This window comes from Chrysochloris asiatica, unplaced genomic scaffold, assembly GCF_000296735.1.
Source record: "Chrysochloris asiatica unplaced genomic scaffold, ChrAsi1.0 scaffold00025, whole genome shotgun sequence".
Classification (NCBI taxonomy): domain Eukaryota; kingdom Metazoa; phylum Chordata; class Mammalia; order Afrosoricida; family Chrysochloridae; genus Chrysochloris; species Chrysochloris asiatica.
In genome coordinates, this window is record NW_006408543.1 from 18,489,150 (window position 1) to 18,510,192 (window position 21,043).

At 42.6% G+C, this 21,043-nt stretch overlaps 1 protein-coding gene across 1 annotated transcript in view; it reads left to right on the top strand.

The window, feature by feature from the left end:
• The window catches only part of TTC7B (tetratricopeptide repeat domain 7B), a 345,238-nt gene that overhangs the window by 48,445 nt on the left and 275,750 nt on the right, over nt 1-21,043 (top strand). The window contains exon 4 of the mRNA XM_006839635.1: nt 13,689-13,819. Within this exon, the coding sequence (XP_006839698.1) occupies nt 13,689-13,819 (131 nt within the window). The remainder of the gene's footprint in view (nt 1-13,688; nt 13,820-21,043) is intronic.

Consider the following 21,043-nt stretch of genomic DNA (forward strand, 5'->3'; position numbering starts at 1 on the left):
CCCCCCCCCCCCCCCCCTTTTTGGTAGTTTCCATTGGCCACCTTCTCTCCACAACCTAGAAGAGTACCTGCCCTTCCACTGGACTGAGGACATCCGACCCCTGTGGGTGCTGGCCATTCTACAGGTGAGACCAGCAGCCTTTGCCAGGACTTGGGTTTGAGTGTCTCAAATCTCTTTTCCTGAGTTTCTTTTCAGTCTTGAAAATTGAGATTCCTGGAAATTGTCTTACTCCCTTTGAAGTGGGTCCCATGTACTGATTAGCAGATACACAATATTGTGGTAGTTTTTCTGGTACTTCTAGTTATAAATTCTTCTGTAGGTCATATTACAGCAAAACTTCAGGGTGTACTTGTCTTGGCCTGGCTTCCAGCGATGTGGGTTATATAGCCAAGGAAACAATGTCTACTGGTGGTATACACAGTTTATATGATTACATCTTAGAGCCTTTTCTTGTGTTGCATAGTGTTTTAAGACAGAGAGAGAGAGAGAGAGACTGCACTTTGAGTTCCAGGTCTCTACAATGAGAAACTCAGTTTTGTTGGCATGACCATCATCGGGCATTGAATATGCTGAGATCAGTTCTCAGTGAAGACAGGACATTGTGAGCAGGCTCTGCGGTTACTTAGACCAGGGTCAACACCTGGCTTTATCATTTACACTGTGGGTTAATGCGCCAGACTGCAGAGCCATTTGAACTACAAGGTCGGTGGTTCTAGTTCACCAGCTACTGCTTGGAAACCTTATACAGGGTCGCTATGGGTTGGAACCAACTTGACCGCCCTTAACAACAAAAGGCCATATGACCTGTCCTATGTACATGGTTCTGATAACACTTCTTTACAGGGTGGCTCTGGGGATTAGATGTGGTGGAGGTCAATCCCCAGGCATATTACTGGGTGCTGAGTAGGACCTTGATAAATAGATCTTTATTTTTATTGAAACTGTTCAGTATCACATACCTACAGAAGACTCCCAGCTGAGAGGTCTCAAATTTAGATAGACATGAACAAACTTGGTTGGTGTGGATCTCGTGGTAGTGTGCTGAATCGCTCTTTCCCTCAACTAAACCTCCAGGGGGTGGGAATGGATCTCCCTGGCAGAGGTCATAAAACCTTGATGTGGAAGAAAACGAGGGGTGGGGAGTCAGTGTGCCACACTGTGTTGTGTGACGCACACCTAAATAGAAGAGCTCAGGGGGCCGGGCATACTTGTTACCTCTCTCTGAGCTTCTTGGAGTGTCTAGGGTCCACAGCCTACTCCTCGGCCACCCAGCAGCCCACCCCAGTGTGAGGTCCCACTGGCCTACAGGCCTCTGTATAGAGCCTGTGCACCTACAGTTCTCTCTCCTCTCCTAGAATATCACCTAAAGCAGGATACAATTTCTTCTGCTGATAATTCCCCAATACTTTCTCGCTGTGGCTCTGGCAGAGATCCCGGGCAAGTCTCTTAACTTCGTCTCATAGACTCGGTTTCGTTTTTACGTAAGGTTGGGAGGAGGCAAGTACCTGTAGTCCATGTAGAAGAGCTTTGAAAGTAGTCAAATGTGACCCAAATGATTTCATTATCATTGTTGGTAAGTGGCATCAAGTTGCTTCTGATTCATATTGACCCTATATAGGGTTTCCGAGGAGCTACTGGTGGGCTTGAACCGCCAACCCTGCAGTTAACAGTCGTGCTTGTTCTACAGCATTACCCCAGGACTCCTTATTATCATTGTTGAAATTGTTGTGACGTGCTATCGGGTGGGTTTCGACTCATAGTGACTGTGTATAGGGTTTCCAAGGAGCAGCTAGTGGGTTTGAACTGTTCACCTTGTGGTTCTCTGTCCAGTGCTGATCCTTATCATCAATAGGAAAAGACCTTTTAGAAGTGAATCTAGTGGTGGGCACCCCTCTTATGGCAGAGAGAGACATTTTGGGTCCAGTGGCTGCTTGGCATTCTTCAGATCATGACTCATAGTCTGCCACTTGCCTTACCCATGTTTTTAAAGCGGAGCTTGCTGCTTGGTCTGAAGTGTTTCACATCCATTCTTTGTACACGGCTCTGGCTTTAACGATGCAGATTCTATTGGGATATTTACCTGCCGTTTCTGTTGTACCAACTGTCTGCCAGGTCTGATTTCTACTGTGTGTCATGTGTTTTTATGGGGATGGGTGGTGGGTGGGAGGGGGAGTAACTGAAAGCATTAAGAGTGAGGTGAGAAGGCGTCGTCTGGTGTTGTAATGGGAACCACTTGGGGCCATAGCCTCAGGACTCAGCTTTCCAGACGGTGTTGATTTGATCCCAGACACTGGAAAATTTATAGGCAGTCCAGAGGGCCTATAAACAGCTTTTGACAGAAATATTCTGGAACTGTGCCACATAGCCGTGAATTCATTGTGCAAATCAAGACATCATGGGATGCGTGTCATAGTATTTGGGAGAAGAAAAGGCACTAGACTTCCTATAAAGGGGGTCCTGTGTAAGAATGGACTCTTAACTAGGAACCTGTTTGCCAACGCAGGCCTGCCTAGTTAGAGCCCGGATCCACCCAAACACCAGGCTCTTCTCACAGTGGAAGGCTAAGTTATATAACGGGCTTAAGCATTCTGACTAGTCATGTATAGACATGGCGGCATCCCGAGGATAGCATTCAATTAAATTTGATGTTCAGACTGTTGAATGGGTTTGGCCTTACTTTCTTAAATGGCCTTGGTCCGCTTCATGAAAACCAATGGCCAGAGCTGAACCTGCTGTGGTACAAAGCGCCAAGGATGGACCCAGGAGGTTTTTCTGACCCTTTGACACTATGGAAGTCTTTGTTTTCTTTATATTAAATCTCCGATACCAACCTGTATGTTATTTGGTTGCTTGTTATATAAGCAGAGGGTAGATTATGAAATGATCTCTTTTTGTTGACATCTAGGGATGTTAATTTTGCATCAGCGATCACTTAAAGCACATGTAAGAAGCCCTAATGAGCACGAGCTTTTGAATGGGTCTAGAACTGTCCTTCCAGAACAAATGATGAATTTGTTCAGTTGTCTTCTGTCCTCTTCTAGAGGAAAAGGTCAGGAGATTCTAGCAGAGTTCTCACTAGGGAGAGCTTGCTCTCTGAGTTTTGTAAGTGCTTATACAAGCTTGACTGTAGCTGGAAGGCAATTAAAACAGTTATTATAACTGTATCCCTCTGTTCACAAAGGTAAGTGGAAATGTGGGAGATAAAAAGAGACCCAAACCAAATTTCCAGAGATTACAAACTCACTGAGTAGAAAATGCTGAGTGGGTTTAATGGTAGATTAGGTATTGCTGACACAAGACGAGTGAACCTGAAGCGACAGCCATAGAAACTAACCAACATGAAATGTGAAGTGAAAAGAAAAATACATTAACAATCGAAAAGGTATCACTGAGCTGTGGGACAGTCTCAGTGGCCTGATTTGTGTGTTGTTGGAGTCCCAGAAGGTGGATGACATAACAAATATTTGAAGAAATAGTGGCTGACATTTTTCAGATTTGATGGAGACAATAAACTCTCAGACCCAAGAAAAGTGCAATGAACCCAAAGCACAGGAAACCTCAAGAGAACTGCACCGAAGCACTAACCGTCCAAATTGTTCACAACCAGTGATAAAGAGAAAATCTTAAAAGCAGCCAGAGAGAGGAAAAAAGGATACATTACATACAAAGAAACAGATAAAGATGACAGCAGACGTAGTCTTATAGTGTGTGACAATTCACAGATGAATTGTCAAAATCCAGGCAAGTGAGCAGTATCTCTAGAGTACTCCAAAAGAGAAGAAAAAAATGTTAATCCTGAATTTCTTAATCAGTGAAAATATTTTAAAAATGAAGACGACATAAAGACTTTTTCAGACACGTAACAGCCAAAAGAAATCAGCAGAAGTTTGCTATAAGACATGTCAAAGGAACTCCTTCAGGTAATGAAAATGATACCAGCAGGAACTGTGAGTCTGCACAAAGAAACAGAGCTTTGAAATTGATAACTATGTTGGTGAACATGAGAGTTCTCCTTATTATTGAAATGTCTTTAAGAGATGATTGACGTTTTAAACAAAACTAAAACATGGATTGACTCAGTGACTATCCCAGCGGACTCAGGTGTCCTAGCGGACTCAGGCATGACAGTGATTCTGAGGATGTCATAGGATCAGGGGGCATTTTGTTTTGTTGTACACACGGTCACTTTGAGTTGGAACCAAAGTAGGGCGGCCCCTAACAACAAGCAGTGTTAGCATATTTACAGGTGAAGTATATACTGTAAAGGCAGAGAGGGGAGAAGTGGAAATATTCAAATGTAAAGGTCTTATATATGAAGTGGTATAATATTACGATAAGCTGATGGTGATGTTAGTGAAGTATATTAAGCACCGGACTGCGAACCACAAGGTTGGCGGTTCAAATCCACCAGCCACTCTTTGGAAACCCTGTACAGAGTCACTATGAGTTGGAACCCATTCAATAGCATACAATGACAACAACATAAACCCTAAAGCAACCGCTAACATAATAAAAAGTTTTAGCTAATAAGTCAACAAGTAAAAGCTTCCTCTTTCTTTCATGGAGCAGCTGGTGGGCTTGAACCACTGACCTTGTGGAAGTTATCCTGTGGAGCCACCACACTCCCCAGAGGTTATCTTCCAGGAGACATTCAAGGCCAGTCCTTTCTTTGGCCCTTTACTAGACTCTAATGGAATTAATTTAGAAATCAGTAACAAAAGACCTCTGGAAATTCCCCATACATTTGGAAAATCAATAATGCATTTCTAAAGAAGAAACAAAAAATGGAAGTTAGAAAATATTGTGAATTAAATGGAAATAAAAACACAACCTAAGGAGTTCTGGTAGCGTAGTGGTTATAAATCGGGCTGTGAACTTCAAGGTTAGCAGTTCAAAACTACCAGCTGTTCCACGGGAGAAAGATGAGGCTTTCTGCTCCCATAAAGATTTACAGCCTCAGAAACCCTGTGCAGGGTCGCTATGAGTCAGAACCGACTCCACGGCACACCACCACCACAAGCATCCATTCTTGATACAACTCTGAGCAAAATCAATATAGAAGAGAAGGTCACTTTGAGAAAGGTTATCTATGAAATCTATGAAACAGTGAACATCATAGTCAGTGGTGAGACTGAGTGCTTGTCTCCAAAATCAAGAATTAGGATGTCTGCTCTTACCTTAATGTTATACTGTAATTTCTTGCCAGTGTAATAAGACAATAAACGGAAATAAAAAACTTCCCAGTTGGAAAGGAGGAAGTGAAACTGTTCTTATTTGCAGGTAACACAATTATCTCTGAAGAAAAGTTAATGGCATCCATGTAAACAGCAGTAGTGCTAGAAGGTAAATTAGCAAGGTTGCAAGATACAAGATCAATATCCAGAAATCTATTGTATTTCCATAGTCTAGCAATGAACAGTGGTAAATTAAAATAAAAAATAATGTTCACAGTGGCACAATAAATATAAACTATATAAGGAGGAACATTGTACTAAGAAAAGATTTACAAAGCCTGTTCAGTGAAAATTACAGAACCCTTTCATAGAGTCATTAAAGAAGACGTGCATATACTTAATAGTGTTCATGGGCAGAACATCAGTATTATTAAGATGTTAAGTGCTGTCGAGTTGGTTCTGACCCATAGCGACCCTGTATAGGGTTTCCGAGGAGGATCTGTTGAGTTTGAACTGCCGACCTTGAGGTTCAAACGACTTTGCAGTCCAGCGCATTAGCCAGTAGCCCACACCAGTTCTCCCTAAATTGGTCTACAGATTCAACACAGTCTTAGCAAAGTTTTGTTTTTATTTATTTACTTTTTAGTAGAAATTGACAAGCAGATTTTGTGTAGAATTGTAAAGGACCTACAATAGCCAACATAATTGAAAAACCAGAAAAGTTTGTGATCTAATACTTTTTCTTGTAATAAATGTTTTATTGTGAATTATATGATAGTTTACATGAGAGAACTTTAGTTTTACATTTATTCCATCGTATATCATTTCATTGCCATGGTTCCAATCCCCTCCATGCATCATCTTCCGACCAAAGGGTATATATCCTAGAAACCCGTCATGTATACTTCCCCCCTCCCCCCCTCCAGTCTTCAACCCACAGTCCCTCTCCCTCTCTGGATCCAAAGTCCCCAGCCACTTCATCACTCCACGTCATCGTCTCTGTCTCCATCTCAGGCATCCCTGCTTCTCTGGGTAGGGTCCCGCCCTCAGCTCTTCTCCGTTGATGGTCTCAGAGACCTCCACTCCTAGACTGGAGAAATAATCACTCCCTTCCTTGCTACAAAACGTCTACCTTTGCATTTCCAACCCTCACAATCCATCTTGATAACCATTATTCACTACAGTATCGCGAGTAACCCATCTGTATTTCATTTCATCAGCTGCACCTAGACAGATTGGATAGTACTCACTGGTGATTCTGCCTTCCTCCATGCCCCCTAGCTCTAGTTTCCCTCTTGAAAGCTTGTAAGCCAGTCACTTCTTGCCTTTGTAGTCCCCCCCCCCTCCCCATTTGATCCAATGTCAAAGTTGCCCATCTCTGTTGTGTGTGGAGGTGGAGGGGGTGGGAATGTTTCTTGCTATAAGGATTTGTTGCCTCTTTTGAGTCACTGCATTCGTAGGTATAGGTCAAGTTCATCAGATTGAATCAGCTCAATCTACCCCCCTTCCCCCCTTTCTTTCTTCTCCTGGTTGAGCTCTGTTCATCCAGTCATCTGGTCCCGGTCACGTGGGTACTATCTACAAGTGTGGGTGTTCTTGTGCACATGCCCTCTCTTCCCATCAGCCGGCAGCTCCATTCTCCACTTGAATCCTCCGTGGCCACGCCACTGACTCTGGGCCCAGGAGTCTTCAGGTCTCCTCATACTGCTTGCCAACCAGGTCCCCAACCGGGTCCACAGAAGCCCACTGAATTTGCTGCCTTTACCCCATTTCTCCCCATCGGTGATGCGTGTGGTCACCAATCCGAGCGTGCATTTCCACCGAGTCTCAGTCTTGGAAGGGGGCCTGCGTTGGTAGGAGCCGACCAACTGCCCCAGTGTCTCCTAGGGAAGTGACCCATTTGTTCCTGTAGTAACAGTCCATCTGCCTCCATTGTTTCGTATTTTTCCTGTAGGTCTTTCATTCGATAAGTATCTTTTGTTCTTTTCACCACTCCAGGCTGGTCAGCTCGTCCTTTCAAGTGGAGATTCCTCATCTCTGGTGATCTGGATGTGGTTCTAATACTACTTTTGAGACTTGTTATAAAGATACCATGTGGTGTTGGCATAACTATACAGGGTCAGGTGGCGTTCAGCCATTCAAGATTGAGCAATGCCAGGTCTTTGATGCCCTTAGATATGTGGGCTGCATGCGTGCTACACTGACTGGCTCAGCGTGTGCCTAGCCCGACACTGGCAGGCACATTTAACCCGTTGAACCCCATTGGTAATAGGGGTCGGGAGATTGCAATTATTCCTCATGAACGAGTAATTCCCAGTAAGTGCGGCTCATAAGCTTGTGGTGATTAAGTCTCTACCCTTTGTACATACCACCTGTCGCTACTAGCAGCTGGATGGTTTGGTGAGAATCTCAGATTGGCCCACGGCTGTGGCAGAATGCTGAGATTGTAGAATTTGATTAAACCACCACTTGGCAGTTTGTCATACTGTGGTGGCCTGTGTGTTGCTGGGATTCTGGAAGCTATGCCACCAGTATTTTAAATACCAGCAGCTCGTGGTGGACCGGTTTAAGCTTAGCTTCCAGACTAAGATAGATTAGGAAGAAGGAGAAATGGACAGCTTCCTGATATTTAGTCACTGAAAACCTCATGAATAGCAGAGGACCACTGTCATCTAGCACCAGAATATTGAATATTGAAACATGATAAAGAGCACCAGAATCTTGTCAGCTATAGTATCAAAGGTGAATCCCTCAGGTTGGAAGGCCATCAAAATATGACTGAGAGAAAAAGCTGCCTCCTCAAAGTAGAGTTGACCATAATGACTCAAATGGAGTGAAGCTTTCGGAACCTCCATTTGCTGATGGGACACAACTCAAAATGAGGAGAAACAGCTGTAAACATCCATTAGTAATTGGAACATGGAATGTATGAAGTATGAATCTAGAAAAATTGGAAATTGTCAGAAATGAAATGGAATGTATAAGCATCGCTATCCTAAGAATTTAGTGAGCTGAAATGGAGTGATATTGGCCATTTTGAATCTGACAGTCATATGGTTTGTTATCCCTGGAATGTCAAATTGAAGAGATATTGAGTTGCATGTTTCATCAAAACAAACATTTCAAGATCTATCCTGAAGTACAGTGCTGTCTGTGATAGGATAATATCCTTATTACTAAAAGAAAAACCAGTTAATACAACTATTACCCAAATTTACACACCAACCACTAAAGCCAGTGATGATGAAATTGAAGAATTCTACTAACTTTTTCAGTATGAAATTGATCAAACATGCAGCCAAGGTATATTGATAATTACTGGTGTTGGAATGCAAAGGCTGGAAACAATGAGGATCAGTTGTTGGAAAATATGGCATTGGTGATAGAAATGATGCTGGAGATCACGTGATATAATTTTTCAAGATTTCTTCATTGCAGTATCTTTTTACAACCACATAAAAGATGACCCTACACATGGACCTCACCAGATGGAATACACAGAAATCAAATTGACTATATCTGTGGAAAGAGAAGGTTGAAAAGCTCCATATCACCAGTGAAAACAAGACAGACTGTGGAACAGACCATCAATTGCTCATATTCAACTTCATGCTGAAGCTGAAGAAAATTAAATCCATGAGAGACAAAAAATGGCCTTGAACAGATTCCACCTGAATTTAGAGATAATTTTCAAGAACATATTTGATAAATTAGACACTAATGACCAAAAGAGTTGTGGGATGACAACAAAAACATCATACAGGATGTAAGCAGAAGGTTATTAAGAAGACAAGAAATGAGGAAAAGACCAAAATGGATGTCAGAAGACACCCTGAAACTTCCTCTCTCCAGTGTAGAGATGCTAAAAAAAAAAAAATGGAAGAAGTGAAGTAAAAGAGCTGAACTGAAACATTTCAAACGGCTGCTCTAGACAACAAAGTCAAATATTATAATGAAATGTGCAAAGACTTAAAGTTAGAAAACTAAAGGGAAAAAACCACGCAGCATTTCTCAAGCTGAGGGAACTGAAGAAAAAATTGAAGACTAGACTTCCAATATTGAAGGATTCTATGGCCAAATATTGAATGACGCAGAAGCATTAAAAGAAGATGGAAGGAATCCACAGAATCACTGTGACAAAAAACAAAAGGTCGATGTTCAACCATTTCAAGAGGTAACATATAATCAAAAACCACTGATCCTGAAGAAGGAAGTACAAGATGCACTGAAGGCATTGGCAAAGAACAAGGCTTTGGAATTGATGGAATCCAAATTGAAATCTTTCAACAAACTGATACAGCTCTGTGGGCACTTACTCATCTATGCCAAGAAATTTGGATGACAGCTATCCAGTGAACTGATTGGAAGAGATACGTACTTGGGACCATTCCAGTGACAGATGACACAATGGAATGCAGAAATCATCAAACAATATCATTAATATCGCATGCAAGTAAAATTTTACTATAGATACTTCAAAAACGGCTGCAATAGTACATTGACAAGGAACTGTCTGAGGTTCAAGCTGGATTCAGAAGAGGACATGGAACAAGGAATGGTATTGCTGACGTCAGATAGATCTTTGCTGAAAGCAGAGAATACCAGAAAGATGTTTACCTGTGCTTTATTGACTGTGTGAAGGCCTTTGATTGTGTGAATCATGACCAGCTGTGGACAACACTGTGGAGAACGAATATTGTGGAACATTTAATTGTGCTCATGAGGAACTTGTATGTAGACCAAGAGGCAATTGTTAGAACAAGGCCATACCAAATGGTTTAAAATTAGGAAAAGTGTGCGCCAGGGTTGTGTTCTTTCACCATACTTATTCAGTCTGTATACTGAGCAAATAATCTGAGAAACTGGATTATATGAAGAAAAATGTGGCATCAGGATTGGAGGAAGACTCATTAATCTGTTATGCAGATGACACAACTTTGCTTGTTGGAAGCAAAGAGAACTTAAAATACTGATGAAGATCCAAGACCACAGCCTTCGTTTTGGGTTGCACTTTAATGTAAAGAAAGCAAAAATCCTCACAACTGGACTAGTAAATAACATTTAAATGGGGAGAAAAATGAAGTTGTCACAGATTGCATTAGGCAAGTCTGCACAAGATCTCTTTAAAGTGTTCAAGAGCAAAGATGTCAGTTTGATGACTAAGGTGGACCTGACCCAAGCCATTTTCAATGTCTTTTCAATAGTCTCAAATACATGTGAAAGTTTGACAATGAATAAATAAGATTGTAGAACAATTGATTCATGTAAGTTATGGTGTTTGATATTAAATATTTAAAGTACCATGGATTGCAAGAAGAACAAACCAATATGTATTGGAAGAAGTACAGCCAGAGTGTTTCTCAGAAGCCAGGCTGGCCAGACTTTGTCTCTCATACATCAGACAAATTGTTAGGAGGAACAAGTCCCTGGAGAAGGACATCATACTTAGTAAATTAGAGGGTCAGCGAAAAAGAGGAAGACCTCTAACGAGATGAATTGGCACAGTGTCGGCAGCGACAGGCTCAGGTGTAGCAACAATTGTGAGGTTGGCCCAGGACCAGGCAGGGTTTCATTCTATTGTGCATAGTGTTGCTATGAGTTAGTGCCGACTCAGTGGCAACTAACAACAACAACAATAAATAATTGGAACAAGATTGTTGTTGTTAAGCGTCATCAAGTTGGATTGGATTCTTAGGAGCAGCTGGTAGGTTTTAGCGGTCAACCTGCAGTTAGGAATCCAGTGCTTATCCTACAGTGTCACAGGACTCCTTGGAACAGGATAGTGTATCTGGATCGATCCATCTGTATATGCCTGTCTGATTTTTCACATAAGTACAAGGCCATTCCGTAGAGAAGGAAACCTTGTAATAAGTGGTGCTGGCACAATTGGATATCTATTTGCAAAGAAGTAAACACTGGTCTATACCTTGCAGTGTAGATGGAAATATGTCAAAATGGATCATAGACCTATAAAAATTCCAGAAGAAAACAGGAGCAAATCCTTGTGACTTTGGGGTAAGTAAAGATTTCTTAGATATGAAACTAAAAGCCCAGTCCAGAAAAGAAAACATTGATAAATGGACTTTCATCATTTATCAATGATGAAAACATCTCATTTTTTCAGAAGACATGATAAGAAGACAAAAACCCCCAATAAACCACGGATAAAGAAAATCTTTTCAAATTATTTATATGATAGAGATCTTGTATCCAGGACATATATATAGAGATCGCTCAAAACTTAGTAATAAGAAAAATGATCCAATAAAACATGGACAAAAGATTTTAATAGATAGATATTTCATCAGAGAAGATAGATGGATAGCAAACAAGGACTTGAAAGGATGGTATCATTACTCATTTTGGAAACGGGACTCAAAACAACAAAGAGATACCTCTTCACACTCGCTAGGAGCACTGTAATAAAAGAGCCAGGCAATGGGAAGTGTTAGTAAGTATGTGAAGAAACTGGAATCCTCATACTTCACTGGTTGTTGTTGTTAAGTGCCATCGAGTCGTTTCCGACCCATAGCGACCCTGTGTAGTGTTTCCAGGGAGTAGCTGGTGAGCTTGAACCGCCAAACTTGTAGCTCAAACTGACTTTGCAGTCTGGTGCATTACCCCACAGCGCCACACCATATTTCACTGGTTGTTGTTGTTGAGTGCTGTCGGGTCGGTTCCGATACTTAGCGACCCTGAACAGGGTTTCCGAGGCTGTAAATCTTTATGGGAGCAGAAAGCCTCATCTTTCTCCCGTGGAGCAGCTGGTAGTTTCGAACTGCTGACCTTGCGGTTCTCAGACTTCACTGGTAGGAATGTAAAAAAGTACAGCAGCTTAAAAAACATCATTTGGCAGTGTCATCAAAAGTAAACAATAAATTTACCATCTGACAAAACAATTCCATTCAGAATCCATCAAAGAAATTGAAGATATACATCATACAAAGAATTACACATGAATTTCAGAGATGTTTTATTCATAATAGTCAAAAAGTAGAAACAACCCGAGTGTTTATCAACTTATGAATAACAGTAAGCCGTGTATCCATACCGTGGATGGACCCCACCCCTAGCCTAGAGGGACTATCAATGCAAAGAGCAACTTCCTGGGACCCTTCTCAAAGGGATGTACATGATTCTGGGGTCATTTTCAAATGCCTACTATGCCAGATCATCTTTCTCTGGTGGTGGTTACCACAGAAATCAGCCATCAGCTTGATGGGTGCTGTCTGGGAGCCTGGAGATCTGGTTCTGGCCTCTGTTCTCTCACTAACTGAGATTTTGGCCCTAGTCAGGTCGCAGTGTCTTCTTCTATAAAATGAATGGGGGTCTCTCTGTTGTTGTTACATGACATGGAGTTTGTTCTGACTCATAGCAACCCTCTATAGGGTTTCCGAGGAGCAGAGGATGAGTTTGCACCGCCATCCTTGCAGTTCAAGCCGACATTATGGTCGAGTGTTTTTCCTGCAGCGCCACATGAGGACTCCAGGATCTCTCCATCCCCTTTCATTTGATATCCTTTTTTCTGTTAGTATCCAACCTTCTCTCACACGCTGACCTGGAGTGGTGTATGTAATGTGTGTGTACATATGTCACAGGGGACTTTCTCTGCCTCCCTTTGTAGGTGGAGACCCTGGGCCTTACCTGTTCCAGGCCAGTTGCTAACATCAGGGACAGAGGTTAGTGTGGGAGCCGGGCCACAGAGGCTATCGGCATTTCTGTTTTCCTAGAACTTTCATGGGTTCCTCTGCCCCAGCTCTGAAATCTCTCTTCACAAAGCATTATCTCCTCCATCTCCATTCTCCATCTCCAAATAGGTTCCTGGTGTTGCCTTGTCCCAGAACTAAGAGTTGGTCTGTATTTTTGTTCCTCCAGAATTCCAAGGTGGATTGCTGACCTACTGTTGAAAGATTTTCCTGGTACCTGAGACTTCAGAGCATTTAACAATTCTTATAGGTTAGGTGTAGACTTTGGGGTAGAAGATATTCCTTTAGCTAGTATTTTGTTGTGAGCCTAGCTTTCCGTACTTTTTAAATTCTTTAAGACTTTGGGACATATTTGAATGAAAAATTAGGTTTCAGTGAGGTCATGATGAAGTACCTGGTCAGGTTCTCAATTCAGATATCAAAGTCAAATGGAGCTGTCTGTATAGTTAAGGATTTCTTTCTTGCAGAACTTTTTGTATATTTTTTTTGGGTCCTCACCTTAATGTTCTCTCTTGTCCCAAAAGAGTGAGCCTGGAGAATCTGCTTTTCTGACAGCCTGTGGAGTCCTGGTGTGGCACTGTAGGATAAGAACTGGGCCACAAGGTCAGTTTGAACTGCAAGGTTGGCAGTTCAAAGCTACCAGCTGCCCTGAGATACCCTGTATAGGGTCACTCTAAGTTGGAACCGACTCAGTGGAACTTAACAACAACAGTGACAACATGACATCCTGGGACCATTTTCTGGCACTGTTAAAAGTCAAGCCCCATGAAAGAGAACTTACTCAGTTTTTGTGTCTCATATTTTGTAGGACTTTGTTTAGAGAAGTTGCCTATTTCCTCTTCTACCAGTAACCTCCACGTGGACCGGGAACAGGATGTCATCACCTGCTATGAGAAGGCGGGGGACATTGCACTACTGTATCTCCAGGAGATAGAAAGGGTAAGTCAGCTTCACGACTTTATTCTGTTTATTCCACCAGAACTTTTAAAAAAAGTTTTTTACTTCAACTCAGGTTATAGGCTATTTGGTCCACTTGTGAAGAGCCTTCAGCTTGCCTGCCTTTGGGTGCACGCATGACTGCTTTTCTTTCAGGTGATGGGGACAATGTCACCCGGTACAGACAGATGGTCAGTGTTTGTGAAGTGTCTTCACATCCCCTGAGGTGCAGGACTCTGTGTACACCCATGCATTTCCTCCTCTTCTTCCTAAATAAAATGGGCCAGGTTTCCTTTGTATTGGCCTGGACAAGATGCCCAAACTGCTCCTTGGGGTTTTGAAGGTTAAGGAGCTCTGGTAGCATAGTGGTTATGAATTGGGCTGTTAACCTCAGGGTCAGCAGTTCAAAACTACCAGCTGTTCTGCAGGAAAAAGATGAGGCTTTCTGCTCCTGTAAAGATTTACAGCCTCAGAAACCCTGCACAGGGTTGCGATGAGTCGGAACCGACTCCACGGCACATAACCACCACCACCACCACCTTGGCAGGTAGGGTAACAATCTTCTGGGCACTCCCAGCTAACCTGTATGAAAGAGCCTGTGGATCCTTCAATAACCTCTGAGGAGGCTTCCTCCCACTTGTCTATGGTTTGCTAGTGGTGTGAGCAGTGGAAACCAGCCGAGACCAAGTGAACATCAGATTCTGAGCTCACACTCCCGCACGCCCAGGCAGAGGGTACTGGAGCTGGATGGGGCCTGGGTGGCATGGGCCACCTGTCTGCTTAGAAGGATTCCTGTCTTTTGACCAAGTTCCTTCCCTCTCTTTGTTTGTCTTCCCATCTCTAAAAAGGGCCCAACAATAACTTCTACTTCCTGGAGTTCTTGTGGGGATTACGTACCTGTTGCTGTTTCTGACTCAGAGCCACCCTGTAGGACAGAGTAGAACTGTCCCACAGGATTTCGTAGACTGTAATTGTATGGAAATAGACAGTCACCTCTTTCTGCTGCAGAGCGGCTGGGAAGGGATTATATAAAGTCATGCAAATAAAGGCACGTAGCCCGGATTCCGGAACATATTGGAAAATGTCACTTATTATTAATAACAATAGCTCTTAGCAGTCTCTGCCCAGCTGTTTCCCGGAGTTCTAATCAAGGCCTGATTTTCCCCTCAGACCCAGCGATGTCTCTTGTGTGACTGTTTGAAATGAACAGACATGTTATGAGACTTGGAAAATGATCCGAAATTTTGTTTTCCATCAGCTTTCTCAGTTCTCCGTTTTCTTAAGAATTAGTGTTATTGTTGTTGTTAAGTGCTGTTGAGTGGTTTCATCTCATAGCAACCCTGTATAGGGTTTCCAAGGAGCAGCTGGTGGGTTTGAACTGCTGACTTTGTGGTTTACAGTTCAGTGCTGATCCTAGAGAACCCAGAAAACCAAATTCATTGCCATTGAGTTGATTCCAACTCACTAGAGACCCGAGCGGCAGAGGGGAACTCCCCACAGGGCTGTGATCTTTGCAGATCTTTTTCCCCAAAGCAATTGGTGGGTTTGAACCACGGACCTTTTGCTTAGCAACAAAGCTCTTAACTACTGCGCCACCATGGGTCCTTTGGAATAGAGAGGAACTAACTACTAAAATCCTGCTAGTTTTTCTAATTTGGAGCCGTACAGACTGACGCCGTTTTTAACTTCCTAAAAGGTTCTTGTGTCTTTTGGTGCGCAAGGTGAGGGGCAGAGTCACCTTTTCAGGGGCAGGGATAGTGGGGTGAGAAGAATCACAAGAGAGGAAAAGGTGGATGAGAATGTTGGGGTAGGGGTTGATCTGCCTTAAAGCAGAATGCATTCTCAATATAATGTCTTGGAACCCAAGAAGAGGCTTGGTTGTCTCGCCAGCATGCTGTCTGTCCCATCAGAAGGCTGCCGTGAGGAGGAGTTCTCTCTCCTGTTGTGGTTTTCCAGAGTGTGTGGTAGGTTCTTTAGGGGCCTGACCACACATTATTTTCACTTTCTGCCTCCATGACCAGTCCCTGGAGTGGAGAAGTTGCTCACCCAGCCGCCGATGGGCCTTGCCACTGAGGACTCTTCTTTTGCGGCTTCCCTTGCTGTTTTGTCTAGTTCGTTCATGTGGGGGCTGCTTTCTCCTGGCTTCAAGAAAGGAAGTTTATCTGTTAGGTGGGTCTCCAGGGAGGTTGTTGTTGTTGTTAAGTGCTGTCGATCGATTCTGACCCCTAGCGGCCCCTTATAGGGTTTCCAAGGAGCAGCTGGTGAGCTTGAACCACCAACCTTGCAGTTCAAATGACTTTGCAGTGTGACGCATTAGCCCACAGTGCCACCCCAGTGAGGTAGGAATTGTCAAATCTGGGTGCACTTCCTGTTCTATGCGTTCAGTAACCGCCCCCCACTCGACCATCAAGGAGATGCTTACTCACATTGTTATCCCAAGCCATCCGAAACAAATCCAGATGCCCACACCTGGACAGACAGACTCAGTAGTACTTGACCAAGTGAGCGTAGCTCTTAGAAACTTGAGGAAGCAACTTTGGCCTAGCTTTAAATCTCTTGTAGATGACTTCCAGATTTCTAGCTCTGATTTTCCAGTATGGGTTTTCCTTCATGGGAAACTACTTTGGGCTTCCCCAGAATCCAAAAAGCTGAGCTGTTAGCAACGAGAAAAACTGGATGAGCCACACAAGTATTTTGACCAAAGTAGGTGCTCAAGAAATTATCTGTTGATGGATCAGAAGTCACAGGAAAATGCTCTTCCTTTAGTAACCACTGGAATTAGTGGAAATCCAACGGATTTTTTTGTGACAAGAAAAGTGTGTGGTATGCAGAGGATAACTCTTAAAAAATGTTTTTTAAAAAAAGTCTCGATGACTCTTAATGCTGAATTGGAGATAGCAAACAGTAGGGCAAGCCTTCACAGATAGTGTGTCTGGTTTTGTTGGGGTAGGCAGCCCAATGAAATTAGTTCAAACCCATCAGCTGCTCCTTGGAAACCCTGTACAGGGTGGCTATGAGTTGGAACCAACTCTCTGGCACTGAGCAACAACAATAGTCCATTTAAGTAGAAAATCCCACATTTTGTTCCTGTATTTGATCTGCTGAGCAGAAACAGAAGTTCACTGGCTCTCCCCTCATTCCCTAGTCATTTGCCAGCAAAAACCCTTCTGTTTGCCAGGAGATTTGGGCATGGCATTTATTGGTATTGGCTCCTAACTTCATCCATCAGCAAGAATGAAATTGGGGGAGAACTTTTGAGGACCCTTTGGAGGGTTTTTTCATGATCATTGTGTTTCTGATGTGACCATTTTTCTGAGTTTCTCTCATGGTGGGTAGTTCACTGATGCTGGTTTTTGAAAGGACAGTGACTTTTCAGAAAGGGGACTCTCTGGCCTTGGTTTCCCCTCGAGGCGCCCCCTTACCCAGTGAGAGGCTGCAGAGTGCAGCGGTGTCGTGATTGCTAGTGTTGGGGTTCAGGCCTTTCTTCCTCTTAGCTGTGGAACTTTGGGGAAGTCACTCAACCTCTCCGTGCCCCCCAAATTGCTGTGAGACTGTTATAAAGATAAACAAGATAACTCACGTACCTCCCAGTACATGTTTGGTGCATGGTGAATGTTAGCTGTGTTGTCACTGGCTGTCCCTCTGCCACTTGACTATGGAAGCTTCCCTTCAGGAAACTTAAAACCTTAGATGTTTTTATATATTTAAATCTAGAATATTATAAATATGTTGCGTTCTTTAAAATGTTAAAAAATTTTGAGGGGAATGCTCTATAAAATAAGCACTGGACTGTAAACCACAAGTTCTGTGGTTTGAGCCTGCCAGCCACTCCACGGGAGCAAGGCTTTCTGCTTCCGCAAAGATCACTAAAGCCTTGGGGTAACTATGAGTTGGAACTGACTTGACGGCACTTAACAGCAACAACAACTGGAGAAATAGCTCTTTTTACTTCAGGAGAATTTAGTCCCCTCTCTCTTGTGCAGAAGCTAACAGGCCCACATATCGCCTTCAGTCCCCATTTCTGTATTCTGGAAACCTATTCACCCCTGGCTGCTTGACCTTGCTTCAGCCATTTGTTCTGTGCGCTTCAGTTTTCCACATTCGTGGTGGGGCTGAGAATGCCTGACTTGCCCAATTCCCTGAGGCCAGAGAGCCGGCATTTACTGAACACAGCAGTGTGCCATGCTGTCTGTGATAGGATAATATCACCTATAGGAACACCAGCGTGCGCGGTGTAGGAGAAACACTGTAAGACAAACCACAGCTCAGTGTTGGAGTCCACAGCCTCTCTGCAGGAGAAAAATAAGGCTTTCTGCTCCCGCAACATATTTGTTGCTGTTGTTATTAAATGCCGTCATCAGTTCTGACCCATAGCGACTGTGTATAGGGTTTTCGAGGAGCAACTGAGCTTGAACCGCTAACCTTGTGGTTCAGCACATTAACCCATAGTGCCTCACCAGGACTCAAATGTTTAAAGACTCAGAAATCCTATACAAAAGTTCTAGAAGTCAGAACTGACTCAATAGCATTTAACAACAGTACAAGGAAGACCAGTTAAGACTATTACTCAGATTTGTTGTTGTTTTGTTGTTGTTAGGTGCCATTCAGTCAGCTCTGACTCTTAGTGATCCTGTGTACAACAGAGTGAAACCCTGCCCAGTCCTGAGCCATCCTCACAGATGTTGTTACGTGTATACCCATTGTTGTTACCACTGTGCCAAAATGCACCGACTACTAAAACCAATGATGAAGAAATTGAGGCATTCTACCAACTTCTACAATCTAAAATTGATGAAACATGCAAACAAGATACACTAATAATTACTGGTGATATAAAGTTGAAAACAAAAAGGAGATAGAAATGATGCTGGAGATTGTATGATAGAATTTTGCAAGACCAATGACTTGCAAATTCACTGTAAATACCTTTTTTCAACAACATAAAGGGAGACTTGCCAGATGGAACACACAGGAGTCAAATTGACTCTGTCAGTGGAAAGAGATGATGGAGAAGCTCAGTATCATCAGTCAAAGTAAGGCCAGGGGCTGACTGTGTAGCAGACCATCAATTGTTCATATGCAAGTTCAAACTGAAGCTGAAGAAAATCAAAAGAAATCTGTTGTTGTTAAGTGCCATCGAGTTGGTTCCAATTCATAGCAACTCTCTATGGGGTTTCCGAGGAGCACATGGTGAGTTTGAACTGCTGACCTTGCAGTTCAAACCAGTACTTATCCTTCAGCGCCACACTAGGACTCCCAAAGAAGTCTACAAGAGCCAAAATACAACTTGAGTATATTCCACCTGAATTTAGAGTCCATCTCAAGTACAGATTTGATGCATTAGATACAAATAACTGAAGACCAGAGAGTTATGGGATGACAACAAGAGCATCATACATGAAAGCAAAAGGTCATTAAGAAGAAAGGAAAGAAAGAACCAAAACGAATGTCAGAACAGACTTTGAAACTTTCTTTGAACCTAGAGCAGCTAACGCCACTGGAAGAAATGATGGTGTAAAGAACTGAACAAGACGACTCCAAAATGAAGCTTGAGAAGACAAAGTCCAGTATGATAATGAAATGTGCAAAGACCTGGAGTTAAAAGACCAAAGGGGAAGAACATGCTCAGCAGTTTCTCGAATGGGAAGAACTGAAGAAAAATTCAAACCTTGAGTTGTAATATTGAAGGGTTCTAGGAGACTCCTGGGAGTCCTGGTGTGGTGCTATGGGTTAATGCACTGGACTGCAAGGTCAGTTTGAACCACAAGGCCAGCACTGGACTGCAAACCACAGGGTTGGCATTTCAAACCCACCAGCTGCTCCTTGGAAACCCTATACAGGATCGCTGTGACAACTTGATGGCACTTAACAACATGGGCAAAATAGTGAATAATGCAGGAAGCTTTAAAAGAAGATGGAAGATGACCCAGAGACCAGAACTCAATGGTGCTTTGCTACCATTACCTGCTCTGAAAGGGATCACATTAGAAGGTCTCAGGCAGAGTGGGAGAAATTTTGGGAACAAAACTAAAAATCATAAGAAATACCAGTCTTGCAGGTTGGATAGAGACTGATGGAACTCTGGAGATGAACCCATGAGTTCAGGTCTGGAAATGAATTCATCCCCATGGCTCAACTTTCACTGACGCAACAGACACATCTCTAAGGGAAGCAGTAACACTGGGAACGTGCACACACCTGGGAAGAACCAACCATTTGCGGTCAAAAGGGCAGCATTTCATCAAGGATAAAGCCAGAAGGGTTAGGAAAGAAGGAGGGCTGGAAACAGGAAACACAGGGAGGAAGTGGGATGAGTGAGGTCACACTGTGGGGATTGCAATCAATGAGATGAAACAAAATGTGTCTGAATTGTTGAATGGAAAACTAATCTGCTCTGTAAACCTTCACCCAATTCATAATAAAAAGCTTAAAAAATTAAAATATAAATCAAAACAAACAAGTAATTACTACTTCACCCAGACTCCTGGTGTGGCACTATAGGATAAGCACTGAATTGCTAACTGCAAGGTTGCTGGTTCCCAGCGATACCAATGTATAATGAAGTCAACTACAAAGCAAAAAGAGGGAATAGTGTAGATACAGAACTTCCAAATGACAAGGGAGTCAAGTAGATTTCAAGATAAAAGAGAATGTTTTAAGCAGGGAAAAGATTAGTAAATTATAGGGTAATTGCGAAGAAAAAATAATACCCCTGCACATCAAAAAAATAAAATAAAATAAAAAGGAAGAAAATCAGAAAGCTTTGTAAACATCAACACAACAGAATGAAAATGAAAGATAACCCACACACAAAATGAATTCAGCATAGAAAATTATGTGGACTAAAGAATCCAGCAGCACCACACACACAGAAAAATGACAGCAATCAATTCATACCTATTGATAGTTACATTGAATGTAACTAGATTTCAGCATACCAGTCAAGAGACATAGAGAGCAGAATGGATAAGAAAATAGGATCCTTCAGTATGCTGTCTATGAGAGACATGTTAAAAAGATGGAGACAGTGTAAATCCCATCAACAGAAGGATGGTTAAGAACACTTTGAAATAAACACATAATGCAATACTATAAAACACAGAAGAATAGCGATGAATCTGTGAAACACCTCACAACATGATTGAACTTGGAGGACATTATGCTGAGTGAAATTAGTCAATCACAAAAGGACAAACATTGTATGAGACCAATGTTGTAAAAAGTAAA